This window comes from Aspergillus mulundensis (genome assembly GCF_003369625.1).
Source record: "Aspergillus mulundensis strain DSM 5745 chromosome Unknown scaffold_4, whole genome shotgun sequence".
Classification (NCBI taxonomy): domain Eukaryota; kingdom Fungi; phylum Ascomycota; class Eurotiomycetes; order Eurotiales; family Aspergillaceae; genus Aspergillus; species Aspergillus mulundensis.
Window position 1 is genome coordinate 2,590,773 of NW_020797892.1, and position 13,520 is coordinate 2,604,292.

The 13,520-nt window shown below is 51.8% G+C and overlaps 4 protein-coding genes across 4 annotated transcripts; 3 read left to right on the forward strand and 1 right to left on the reverse strand.

Annotated features, from left to right (window-relative positions):
* Positions 1-3,587: 3,587 nt before the first annotated feature.
* Positions 3,588-5,582, forward strand: zfpA (putative C2H2 finger domain protein; the record flags this gene model as incomplete). Its single annotated transcript, XM_026747272.1, has 2 exons — positions 3,588-4,092; positions 4,141-5,582. The coding sequence occupies 2 exons, from the start codon at positions 3,588-3,590 to the stop codon at positions 5,580-5,582; spliced, it is 1,947 nt and encodes a 648-aa protein (XP_026604752.1).
* Positions 5,583-6,160: 578 nt separating this feature from the next.
* On the forward strand, positions 6,161-7,176 carry DSM5745_05257 (uncharacterized protein; the record flags this gene model as incomplete). Its single annotated transcript, XM_026747273.1, has 2 exons — positions 6,161-6,763; positions 6,880-7,176. The coding sequence occupies 2 exons, from the start codon at positions 6,161-6,163 to the stop codon at positions 7,174-7,176; spliced, it is 900 nt and encodes a 299-aa protein (XP_026604753.1).
* A 1,099-nt stretch (positions 7,177-8,275) lies between these two features.
* DSM5745_05258 (putative bis(5'-nucleosyl)-tetraphosphatase) lies at positions 8,276-9,652 on the forward strand (the record flags this gene model as incomplete). The annotated part of the gene is made up of 3 exons (XM_026747274.1): positions 8,276-8,288; positions 8,375-8,667; positions 8,738-9,652. 3 exons carry the CDS (start codon positions 8,276-8,278, stop codon positions 9,650-9,652), a joined length of 1,221 nt encoding a protein of 406 aa, XP_026604754.1.
* Positions 9,653-10,260: 608 nt separating this feature from the next.
* Positions 10,261-11,634, reverse strand: DSM5745_05259 (uncharacterized protein; the record flags this gene model as incomplete). The annotated part of the gene is made up of 1 exon (XM_026747275.1): positions 10,261-11,634. One exon carries the CDS (start codon positions 11,632-11,634, stop codon positions 10,261-10,263), a length of 1,374 nt encoding a protein of 457 aa, XP_026604755.1.
* Between the last annotated feature and the right edge of the window lie 1,886 nt (positions 11,635-13,520).

Consider the following 13,520-nt stretch of genomic DNA (forward strand, 5'->3'; position numbering starts at 1 on the left):
AGGAATGGAATGTTGGGGTCTCCCCATGAGCACATGCTCGCCGACCAGCGTCAGGTGTTGGCGTTGTAGTCTCTTGGTGCCAGGATCTGTGCTGCACCGCGTGAAAGACGGAAATAATGACGCCGGGGTGATATGTTATAGCCTTTATAGTCCATGATTAACCCATAAGGCTGAGTGTTATGCAAGTGGAGGAGATCGGTTAGCTCGCTTTGCTCGCGAAAAATAATTCCGAGGATATGGAGGGCAGGGAAGATGGAGGCTCGGTCAGAAACGTGGTTTTCCCACCGCAAAGCCAGAGGCACAATTAAGGTTTCCTCCAGCAATCTGAGTGGAAACGTCGGTCAGAGAGACAGAACCCCGGTTCCTGACCGGCTTGGCAGGGAACGTTTCTCGAACGACTGGAAATGACGCGATTTTGGGAGTGCAAATAGACAGAGATGCAGGATGAATCATCGGGCACCTGCACCATCATGGATTCATGTGACTGTCAGTGTACTCTGTATTGTATCGCGAGAGACGAAAAGTCGGGGACGGACCAAGTGGGAGCGGTGTAAAAATGGAAAGACTGCGCCCCGAGCGCCCCACTTCCACACGGGCCTTCCAATGGCAGCACGGGAAGATCCGCGGGCTGCTCTGCGATAGGTTCCCGGCATGTGGCTCAGTCGGCAATGTGGCGCCTAAACTGGTCCCCGGCAGCATCCCACACCGACACCTCCGCCATTTCGCTGCGTTCCGGCGTACACCTAGCTGCAACGACTGTGGGTGCTGGTAATCTGCACCTTGTGGACATCCAGGGATCCTGCATCCGTGCTTGCATCATCTTCTCGTCTTCTGAGCTTCTCCGACCGTAGGTATGGCGTCAACGTGTTTCAAGCCTCAGTCACCACCTCAAGGGGTCTGTCAGCGTTGCAGTGCTTCTTGATGCCATAGCGTCTGACTCGCTTGGGCGTTGGTTCATTCTATCTTGCTTGCCAGTCATACAGTGCAGGTCGCTGGCTCTCTCCCAGACCAACTCAGAGCATCGCCGGTCTCAACTCTCAAGTCTCAGCCTTGCATGAGCCACAAGTGCCCCACATCGAGCCCAAGTTGCAGTAATCTACTCTGTATCGATGTTACGGAGTACGGAGTAAATAATGGGCCTTCAAGTTGTCGGAACATGGTCAATCCCATTCTTTAAGCGACGTTTATCGTGTAGATGTGCCTGTCGGGAGCATTACTCCATATGCTTCACATGGCATGGAAGTATTTTCCATTGACACGTCACTCCTGTCATTTGAGCTTCTGACATTTGAGATAGGACCGCACTATTGAATTCTCAAGACGCTAAATTGATCACGCCTGGGAGAAATGCGGCTCTAGATGGCTGAGTGGTTCGAGACAAGTCCAGTTCGTCCGCAATGGGGAAAGTGTTTGCCCAAGAGAAATCCCGTCCGGGACCGAGCTTGGAGTCTCATTGGAGAGCTCGGCTACTAGCGGGGTGACTCTTCATTTGCTTGGGGCCAATCATGCCGGGAAATCACAATGCACGTTCCTCAGAAAGGGGTGTGGTGGAGCTGAACCTTGGAACTAAGATCGTCAAGATGTCCATGGGCCACGGCATGGGCCATATGGATCATCGCGACATCTTCCACGATTGGAGATTTCGACTGTCGGGGAATCGGATTCGGCGGATACGACCCCGACAGTGAATTGGCGATGCGCTCAACATTGTCGTACAGCTGCCCGCAAGTCACATCGGGTGGTGCAGTGTACGGCTTTGGAAAGAGAGGATTTGGTAGAACCAGATTGACGGGTCAAGAGAGATCCTGCCTGACTGCCAAGCACAGTCGTCTCAAATAAACATCCAAGTCTAAACCATCCAGGCCGGACGTGAGAGGTGAGTCGCCTGGCGATCACTGCACTCTCTTCTCTCTAGTCTAGGCTTCGTGTCCACTCTGTTCTAACTTCTAACCTTCTGATTCACGTACTAGCGGAGCAAAGCCGTCCTCCCGGAAACGCTTGCCCAGTCCTGACTCCTGAGACTTGAGGGGAAATTTGCCACCATCTTATCATGGGGATATGATCGTAGCAGTCAGCGAGCGGAGCCGAAGACGATAACTGTCAAAGCACAATTGGTGATGGCACGATGCCGAGTTTGGGAGGAGGCTTGACGACGATTCCAGCATCACGGACTTGCCGATGACACTTGTGGGTCAGATCCCGGCCTGTGCATACAGATGACGGCGTCCCCGGGGAGCGTCTGCACTCAACGTATTCCACCAGCGAGTTAACTGGCATGCTAATTTATATCGCTTCGCGATCTGAGGCATGGCAAGCGGCTCGCCCTTCAGTAACTCATTTAGACTGCTGCAGACTCCAGTCGTGAAACTGGCCAGGCCGTAATGAGGTAAGAGTAGCGAGCAGCGACAGGGGTGGCCGGGGAACCCGCAGTGTCGGCGCAAGACAATTTCTTTTTCATCCTTTGTGTATCTGAAGATGCCGTTATCCAAGTTGCTTTATCATCACTTTATTTTTGCTAGACGACCAGTATCTGCCACCAGATCTGTGGAAGTTTCGGGACACGGACTCATTGGGCGATGGCTGTGGATCGAGGTGGACAGAACTCGACTGATCGTCGATATTGATACTGGATGTCGCTCTCTGACTGGGCGTTACGTAGTTTCTCTGAGATCTTCGCAAAAAAAATATCTTCGCACCTCAAAATGTCGCACAGTCCATGTTCTTCGCCTCTGTCACCGCTGCGATCGCAATCAAATCGGAGGAGCAGCGAGGACTGGAGATCGCAGTCTGGCGGTGCAACGGACTGCATGCCTGGTCTAGCGGTACAGGCCAATACGGCTAGTAAGCTGCTAACAGAATAATGGGACCCCTGTTATTATCCAGTCCGGTTTAATTTATTTTATTATTTTTCTGGTATGTACATATGATTATTTTTATTTTATTATTTTTACTTTCTCTTAGTTCCTCACACGCCCCTCCACGACCCCATCCATCAATATCATCAGCAACATCATCATCGGCATCGGCCACCCCCAGTCTGTCCCTGGGCTCTGTTGCTCTCGTTGGCCAATCTATTCCCAGTCCGATCCACTGCAAGTCCAGATGGTGCTCTGCCCGTAGGGCCAGCAATCAGAGAGCATTTAACAATGCTTTTGCTCCCCTCATCCTGCCTCTGGCCCCCTTCTTTTCTTCTTATTCTCCCCATCCCCCTCTTGACCTCACCTCCTCTCTGTCTTATATAACATCAGGCGTCTGTCCTGTCTGCCGTCAGCATCCTCATCTATCGCTGCTGTATTGGCCCTCAGTCGTCGACTACAAAGACCAGTCACGCATCTATACAACACGAACCTGTCGCACCTCCAATCGCGCAGCGGCTTTCCCTCCGACTATTACAGTGAGCAACTGTCAATTTTATACCGCAACGCGATCTCGTCGGTAGGTTGGATTTGCCCCGAGCGGCCCGCCACGTTATTGAACTCAATCGGTGCTCTTGTCTGGAATCTCGTATCTGACGTGCAATCTACAGATCTAGTACATATAGTGCGCAATAGTGCCTCGCAAACCCGCTTTCCGGCCTCAGTCCGGCTATGCAAAACGAGCAGACTTCCGCCGACTTCCTTTTATTTCCTCCGCAATCCAAAACCGCCAAAATGATGGCACTAGAGCCTTCAAGACAACATCAGGGCCCATACTTCCAAGACTACTCCATCGACCCTGCCCTGGTCGACTCCTTCAGCTTCGTGGATAATCTTGGTGTATATGGCCACGACTTCACCCAGGCTTCCTTCCAAAACCCCGGGTTCGGCGATTCGTATACCGAGATGGGGAAATCAAATTTCCCGGTCACCACTGCAGAGGGTTTTCTGTCTGGCGTCTCGACAGCTTCGGGTCCTTCAATTGCCAGCGCTTCCTCATCAGCCATGGGCTCGCCTTACTCGGCAAATGCGCACACCTTCCAGGAGGACTGGGTTGACACAAACAATGGCTTGACCCATCCTGCTGCAGCCATGGGAGACCTGTTCCCCAACGAGGGCATGGTAAATCCCTTTGACTCGGAGACTTTCTACCAGAAAAAGTCAGATAGTTTTGTTGGTAGGTGACTTTCTAATCACTATGATGGAGTTGATCTGACCTTGACAGACCCCTCTCTCATCCAGCCTATGCAGCAACCGCAACTCACTCTTACTCCGCCTGCCATGTCATATCCTGAACAGCCAGACTACACCATGGGCCCCACTGGCTTCTACCCTCAGTCGCCAGAGCCCTCTCAGTTTCACTATGCCGAAAACTTCATGTTAAAGCAATCGTACTCGCAACAATCCAATCTCGCCCCTCCATCGCCGATCCCCTCTGGTCCTCACTCTCGTCCTGCCTCAGTATATGATCGCCGGTCATCAATTTCATCCATCCACTCTCGTCCTTCACAACCTAGCCCCGCTGCCAGCGGCATTGAATTCGATGACGATGTCAAGGAGAAGGGCCGGTGCCCTCATCCCGACTGCGGGCGTGTCTTTAAAGACCTGAAAGCCCACATGCTCACCCATCAATCGGAACGACCAGAAAAGTGTCCGATTGTGACCTGCGAATACCACATCAAGGGCTTTGCCCGTAAATACGACAAGAACCGCCACACTCTTACGCATTATAAAGGCACGATGGTCTGCGGCTTCTGCCCTGGCTCTGGCTCACCCGCGGAGAAGAGCTTCAACAGGGCCGATGTCTTCAAGCGTCACCTAACCTCCGTCCACGGAGTGGAGCAAACGCCGCCAAATTGCCGCAAGAAGAGCCCGACTGCCTCCTCCAACAAGAGCGTCTCAGACTACTGCCAGGATGCGACGGGCAAGTGCTCAACTTGCTCAGGCACGTTTAGCAACGCACAAGATTTCTATGAGCATCTCGACGACTGTGTTCTTCGCGTGGTGCAGCAGGAAGAGCCCAGCGAGGCGATCAATCAGCAACGGCTTGCGGAAGTTGAAACGGATGAGGAGGTCCAGAAGACGATGGAAAAGCACAGACTACTTGACACGGCCGGCTCCGTTGAGTACGACGAAGAAAATGACGACGACGATGATGACTTTGACGACCGACGACCAGCGAAGTCTGCCAAAACAGGCAAGAATTCCCGCGTAATCCTTGGTAGCAACAACGTCATCAGCAAGCCTTCATCAAACAACAACAAATCCCGCCTCACCGCGTCAAAGCGACGCAACAACCGCGACAATTACCCTCAATCCTGGGGCTGCCCCAGTCGCAACATCAACATGAAGAAGCGCGTCCTCTGCGTCTTCGATGGCCAGCGCCGTCTTTGGAAGGACGAAATGTTGCTCAACAATGAGTTCGAGGTTCGGGTTAAGCTCCCCGGCGGTGCAGGTGACGGTACAAACCGCGACGCCTATATCACCGACCTAGATGTCGAGACACTAAAGCGCGCCAACGGGATCCTCAATGCCACTGAGGAGGAACGAGGGGCTTGGTTTGACGGGCATGGCGGACAGCTGATCGGACAATCGGCGATGCCGCATCCTGGCTTCTCCCAGCACCACGAGGGAGAAGTCGTGGATATTGACGAATTAATGGCTTGATCTTGAAGCCTGATTCTTTGCTTTTTGTTCTCTTGCATAGCATGATGATAGCGGCATTCTGGATAAGTTGATTGATACCACTGCGTCGATTGTTTTATTGATAAAAAAGACATGTACTTATATGAAGGCTGGACCTCGATTATATCTTCTTCCTCTTGATGTTATATGATTCTATATTCCTTTAATCAACTATGATATGAGACCATTTTCTCCAGCTCGGTAGCTCTTTGTGGCACAGCGTAGCCAGCACTGGACCAGCCAGCAACCCGGCCCGAGTCTTTGTTCCCAATCCGGGATCAATAAGATTTACCCGTGGACCAGTTGATGTGAGTAGATCTCTATTCAATCAATAACTATTGACACAAGCTCCTCTTTATCCACTAACACAGCCAGGCTTCTCTGAAGCCTGCATTGATAACTCCTTATAATGTACTAACAGCTCCTGATGAGTACAGACAGAGCACAGTCTTTCCAACACTCAATCTCCCAACCATGAACCATCAGCCATCTGCTCCCACCAGAAAATAACGCCGCAACCTGTCACCAACGACTCAGAGTCAGGCCAAGTTCCAGCCATGATGGGCCTCCACTCCAACAACCCAGGCGCCGCAAACCCAACCGTCCATATCACTGTCCTCACAGTCACAACCCTTCTCGTCCTGACCCTGCTAATCCTCATAATTGGGCCTTCCCGCATCCTATCTGATGCCGCCTCCTCGACAACCTGCTCTTGCACCTACCCCCCAATCCACCTCGACAGCACCACGGGCAGCATTCATATCCAGGACCCCCAGTCCAGGCCCTCCGTCCTCAACACAGCCCGCTACGACGGCACGCACTTACGAGCATACAAGAAAGCGCCTCAACTCCTAGCGACCACAATCTCCGACAAGTACCCGAACACCTGGGAAGGGATGATCTCGCCGCCCAACGCAGCAGGGGGGATCAGAGTCACGCAGCAGAGCCTGGAGGGCTCGAAGTTTGATAATCTCCCCGAGACCCCGGGCGAGCCGGAGCCTGTAGGCGTGAATCATGTCATTGGCATGCTGCACCAGCTCCACTGCCTCATTACAATCCGGCGCAAGATCTTCCCCGAAAACAACAATGTCCCCGAGAACCAGAGTTCCAGCCGTAGTGCGTCCCTTAAGCATATGAGCCATTGCTTTGAGTATATTGCGCAGGTTGGTCCTTCCCCCTTGCCTTCTCTTCCATTTCTTTTCCTTGCGCAGGGGTGAGTTGGTTAGGCCTGGACTGGCACAAGCGCTGTTACTAATCTCTATACATTATGGACGGGTAGGCCATAATGTGCCACGCAGACGACACTATTGAGCCGCCTTTTAAGAAGATGGAGGACGGAAAGGCCTTCTGGACTGTTACAGGGGAGGGCAGGATTCACCAGTGCAAAGATCCTCGGCCAATTGTGGAGATGGCGATGCGCTCGCATGCGGAGACGGTAAATATGAGCGGTTGGATTGAGGGCATTGGGGTCAGGGAACTCTTTGCGGACGAGATCAGGCGGACTGGGTATAAGCACAAGGATGAAATCTCGGAGCTCTTTACTTGGGGAATTATTGGGAGCTTGCCGGATCCGTAATCGGGACGGGCTGAAACTGCAGTTGCGTTGGTTTGAATTGGCTCTTTTGGTGTGGATGATTTTAGGGTTTAGGTTATGAGCTTAAGACTAAGAAGTGCCACATGTGTCGATGTGGATAGGGTACATGTGCTGGCCAAGGTATGCGAAGTACGCGTCTATTAGAATGACATCCTTGAAAAGATATAGCCATAGCTAGCTACCTAGAATCCAGTTCGGGTGGAAACGTTCTGACGTCCTATCCCACGGTTGACCTCCCCAGACTCCTCTCAGAGGCCTTTGCGTACCATTCTCCAAACCAAGTCGCGAACCCCGTAACGGCAGTTGCAAACCCTCCAGCCCAGAGAGCTGCGTTTTGGAACAGTGTTCCTAGCATCCCCATGCTCGTTAACATAGCGAATATTCCGCCCGCCGGAGTGGAGCCGCCGTACATGAATGACTGGAACATCGCAGCGAATGACCCTGTAAGACCCCGCGTCAGTAACTGCTTGTTCAATCCTTCTCGCATATCCAGGATAATGCCTAAGAGGAGGTGTATAAGGACTAGGTGAGATGAATAAGTACCTGCGGTGATACCCAGTGATCCAAAGCCCAGGTTAAGTATGCTGTATAGAGTACCGCCGAATGTTGTCCACCATGTGGCAAAAGGCTTCCAATTCCATTTACATGCTGAAGATTTGGTAACTGTTAGCAGATGATTTCTACTTGCAAGTTAGTAAGGCAAGATAAGGAGCGTACAGAAGGATTTGAAACACTGCAAGACATCACTCCAGCAAGAGGAGTCGCGATGGAAGAAACTGCCCCAAGAGAAGAGTTTCTCCCACCAAGGGAAGTTATTCCAATGGGAAAAATCGATCCGCTGCCATCCAGACCAGTTTCTATAGTAGCTTTCGGCGCCGGAGAGGAGCGATGTTCGGTCTATGGTGAAGTTGTAGAAGGCCGGGCTCCAGGGCTCAGCGCGGGTAAGATTAAGGCTGGTGTATATGCTTCTTAGATGATCCATCGCCGTAGACTTGGTTGAGGTAGCAGTGGATTGTGTGTTTTGTTCTTAGGGTGTATAGGTATGGGTGTTGTAGGAACGGAAGGCGGGCAAACCGCTGCGATGGCGAGGTTGCGTACGCCAGATATGGACCACTTTTTGCAAAAGGGATTGAGAGTCCCATTGCTCTCTTGGTCCGGCCTTTTGTTTACTGTCAAACAGGCTGCTTTGATGGTGGTAATGACAATGATGGTCTCTGGCTGCTAGAGCTCTCCGGCCCCACCTCCCCGCATGTGTTCTCCGACAGCCACCCAGCTATTATTCGGTCTTCCTTCTCCAACTGTCCTCCCCGTCGCTCTCCTCCGAAATTCAAACAACAATTTCATATGATGCAGCTTGGTCTCACCGAGAGCTTGCCCGCTCTCGTAGCTAAACGCTTCACAGCTGCCAAAGATGCCGGCCACCTGATCTTCTCCCAGACACATCTTGAAATCCTGCGTCCCGGTGGCGTCCCCGTAAGCTCCGCCATATGACGGCTATTCTACCATTGATTGTTATCATTCACTGATACGATGACTTTATCAGTACCAACTTAGATACTGCCCTGCTCTGGCAAACAAACCGACGGGAAAGCCGAAATCGGATGAAGGAAGCACGAAGAAGAGATTCGATCCCTTTGAGAACCCATCCCCGGAGCTTGTCATCGCACACTTTCCGAAGGAAAGCCCGACGCACTTTCTCGTCCTTAATAAATTCCCCGTCATTCCGAACCACTTCATTCTCGCAACGACTGCCTGGCGAGAGCAGACCGATATACTAGAGAAGGAGGATTTGGCGGCAGCGTACGCTTGCATTAAAGCGTGGAACGATGGGAACGAATCAGGCAGTATAGGGCCAAAGAGGCTATTTGCGTTCTTCAACTCCGGCTATGAAAGTGGGGCGAGCCAGCCGCATAGGCACTTACAATTTCTCCCCGTGGAGGCAATGGCGCAAGACGACGAGACCGGTACGTGGAGGCCACTTATCGACACAGTTCCATCACAACCGGCCTCTTCAGAAACTGAATTCCGCCGGGTTGCCGGGATGCCCCTCGCCAATTTCGCCCTTCCTTTATCTTCAGATGCATCTGCTGAGAAACTGCACGAAACATATCTGTCTCTGTACAAGGCTGCTGCGGTGGCTGCAGGAGTTCCCCGGAGTCAAGTGCGGTCAGATACAGGACCTGCGGCTTTCAGTTACAACCTCGCAATGACGGACTCGACGATGATGATATGCCCGAGGAAGAATGTGAGTGCCGTTGTCTCCGTCGATGACGTGGCGCGCAAAGATATTGACCAAGCGGGTGTCGTGGAACTCAATGGCACTCTTCTCGCTGGTACAATGATGGTGAAGGCCGAGGCCGAATGGAATGAGTTGCGACGCAGCCCTGATGCTCTCATGAAAGTTCTTGCCTCCATTGGATACCCTCATCCAGACCTAAAAGAGGTCTCTCTGTTATGATCATGGGAACAAGTGTCCCAAAGATTTCGACGTCTCCGAATACGTTTTACCGACGTTTGGAGGCAGGCACGGTTTGTAGATAGCACTTTCCCTTGTATATAGTTAGGCATCACGAGGCATAGCTTTCGGGCTGCAACTTTGGTTCTTTCCTGTGAGCTTTTCAAGACGTCATCTCCAAGACGCTCTCTGTTCTATCTGGGCGTAAAATTTGTATTCTTGAGCGATTAACCGAGAGGATTCCAGGCTCACTTATTCCCGTTCAAGGTATGTTGCATCCATCAAACGTTCATATTATGTAACTTGCGCTACTAGGTATCTATCTACAGCATGCATTCATATCTGGACCCATTACTCCGCACAAATGTGACAGCAAGGTATAGCCAATTTCCATTGCTTGGTGACCACCTTAAAGATCTTGCACCTCACACCACTTCTTCTTACATGTGGAGTTTCCGAAATGGTACGATCCTCCGTGATCCCAAATATACTGGGCAACCTTTTTCCAAGGTATCTTGGCCGGTGGGATTGGGCGCCTTGAGTAGGGACTGATCCTGCCGTTGTCCGTGTGTATGTTGACCGCTTCGCATAGAAGTCTCACCTTTGTTTAATTAGCAATGGCTTCCAATCCCGCGACACCGCCAGAGACTTACATCATTCTCATGCCATTGAGGCTTTCGGACACGTTGCTCTTTCGACTTTGTCAACGTCCGGAACCTGCCACGAAGGGTTGATTCGGCCTCTTTGAATCCACCAATCCTCTTGATGTCCTTGTACGACAGTCCGCGGCGCTTATATTCTATCAGGAGAGCATTTCTGGCATCGCTAGTCCAAGGAGCCATGCGGCCGACGTGGCTTGGTTGATAGGAGAAACGCCCAGCGGGGAAGAACGAGTCTGTCGCATCGTCCGGTCGAAGGTTGTTTTGGTATGTAAAGGTATTGTTCGAATATTGGATATGACTGTGGTCTTGCTGTGTGACGGTGCTGCCGTTCAAGTACAGATCGGAGCAAGTCGAATCGTAAGGGTCGAGCAGTGACGAGGGCTGGACGTATGTTTCGACATTGGGCCCCAGGCTAGGTAAACCATGGATCACGTCGCTGGTCACGGGGAATTGGTCGAGGTGACCTTGCTGCTGATCTATATCCCCAAGCAACCGCGCATCATTCCACAATGCTTCTCCCCTGCACTGAGCGGCATTGGACCGTTGCGTGTCACAGGGCATTTGAGCCTTGACTGAGGGCCAAGGGGACAGTGGAAGGTTGTTGAAGGTACCGTCGTTGGTTATAGGCGTATACTGATCGGACATGGTGGTCACAGAGTTCGTACCAGGTGACTGTCTTTCTTGGAGAAGGCAGAAGTAGACCAAGTCATCACTTGTCCGGTCTGATCCTCGCACCAGACACTTTCTGTCTTCGGATAGCGGACTTTCCGTTTGCCCAAAGCTTGATAGAGTCTCTGGTACATTCTCGGAGGCGAAGTAACTCGTCACGGTGTACGGACTATGTCTCGGAATAGGGTGGACCAGGTCTGGGGTTGGGACGCTGGCATTGTTGGGGCTAAATTCTTCGAGTGCGAATGGATTCCCAGGGCTGGGATGGTCTATCTTTTGAGGTCTCCAGTGAGATGAGCTCTGCGATGTTGGTCGATCAGTTTTCGCGGGCTCGACTATTGGGAAGCTCGCATGCCAATGGCTATATTGTTCTCTGCCGGTCTGGACTTCTTGTCCCGAGAGATCGCCGTTTGGTACTCCATTGGACGTGATCAGGCATCGTTCGTCTGCCCCCACGTGCTCACCTACTTGAAGCTGGTCGCACTCCATAGTGGTTTCTGGGCGTTGGCTAAGGGTTGATGTTGTATCAAAAGATAAGGATGACATGGGGGCGCAGCTGTCGGGGAGGATGGCTAAACACGAAGTGGAAAGAAGGTTGCACTCGGTAAGCATGTCCTTTCTCCAGCTATCAGGTCCAGCAAGGACGCGGAACATTGCTTTAATGTCAGGCCAGCAGCCTACGATATCAACCACACCGCTCTTGTGGCCTCTAACCGGTATTGAAGATGAATGAAGCGAGTGCATCAGATCTTGTTGCTGGATTATGCACCTTGTTGGGCGTACCAGGGCACCTGCAGGACTTATGGTCCCAGTCAGCACCACAATGTCTGGATGGAGGGGTCTTTGATGCAGCTGTTGACTTACCAAGGGAACCCACCACGCGATCCCCCGCTTAATATCAGGGAGCTCCGTGGCGAGCGCGTGTCGGATAATCTCCAGGAAGCAATGGGATGTCCGGCTATCTGAAACAGACGCGAGAGGGACCAGGATGGAATCTGAAGCTCGGGAAGGATGTCTCTGGGTCTCTCAGGTAAGACCTCTGACGTCCATATGTCGGGTAGGTGACTGTTTCGTCCTGATCTGACGGGGAACTAACATGCAGTAGGATTTATGTCTCAGTGCTCACTGCGTTGAGAAAAGATGGTTCAAAAGAAGCAACCGCTCTATGCCGCTCTATGCCGGAAGACAGGATACTTTGTCTTGGAATGTCTTAGCTGACAACAAGAAAACGCGCAACAAGAGCGAAAGTAGAATGCGGATCAAAAACAATTTGAAGAAAGAATCTAGAGTGGCGGCCACAAACTGTTTATCATGGTTCCCTCTGACGTCCATCCCCGTGGAGTCTTGCTTTAATAGAATTTCAGGACCCCATATCCCGGAGAACTACTAACTCATTTGATCATGGCTTCCACTGCTATCGGTACTAACGGCAGCAAGAATTTGAGTTACTTGATCTGTAACGTGGCATAGAGCTATCTGGGCTAAGCCTTGATCTCCAGTCTTTGTCCACTGAGATGCCAGGATCGAGCATGGATACTGCCTGAAAGAAGATCGTCCTCACGGCGGAAAGGGGGATAGGTCTAACGCCATATTCTCCGTGATCTTCACTCGGCAATCAACTGACAGCTCAATTTTTGTGCAGCAGGGGCTTTCTAGTCCCGTCGTGTGGCTAGATCGGTGGCGGAACTCTATAGAGGATGATAGCTCCGGCTGGAGAAAACCGAGAAAAAAGTCATAACTCAATGAACAACGGCGTTCAGAAAGTTGACATAGCATATCCAGGACGGCACTCGCGTCAGAGATTTTGCGTTGCACGGCTGTGCCCGCTTGTCGGCTGAGTACATAGGGCTCCGTTGTTTCGCGCATCCGAGCCAACAGCAGCTGCTAGGAGCGAGACGCACCGTTGCAGATCTTACCAACCCCAACCTTATGCGCCCTCATTGGGCCTCAAATTGTCGGAAGTTTGCTTGGGGAATGCTATTCTATCATTGGATTGGAAATCTTTTCCGCCACTGTCAAGTGCAGCTGTCACTCTCCCGCGGCCGGGCGACATCGTCACAGCGGCTGAGCCAACCCTAGCCAAACTGCCTTTGTCTGGGGCGCGGCTCCATCAAAGCTTTATATGAAGGACCGGCCCTCCAACAGCTTCGGTCCGAACCTCTATACCGACCCTTCTTGGCAACACCAAAGCCTCATTCTAAGCCTTACTTGGCTTCGTAAGACGTCGGACGATATTCACCGTATACCTAACCAGGTCTAATCCCCCGGTCGGCCTCCAACTCATTACAAGCTATCTACGACGTTCGAGAACAGGAAGAAAACGCACAGAACCAAGCAAACCAGCCTCTGGGGCTTCTATGGATTTCCAAACAATAAGCTTCCTGCAAACTCCACATCGCCATCTGCATCATGAAGAATTGTCAATCGTCCCCATCCCCATCCCCTCCAGCTCTGTCCCCACGTCACCAGTTTGCTAGCTGCAAGCCATGAAGAACGGACCTAAATACAGCCCTCGCGTAGACGGAAGCTGCTCCGGGTGG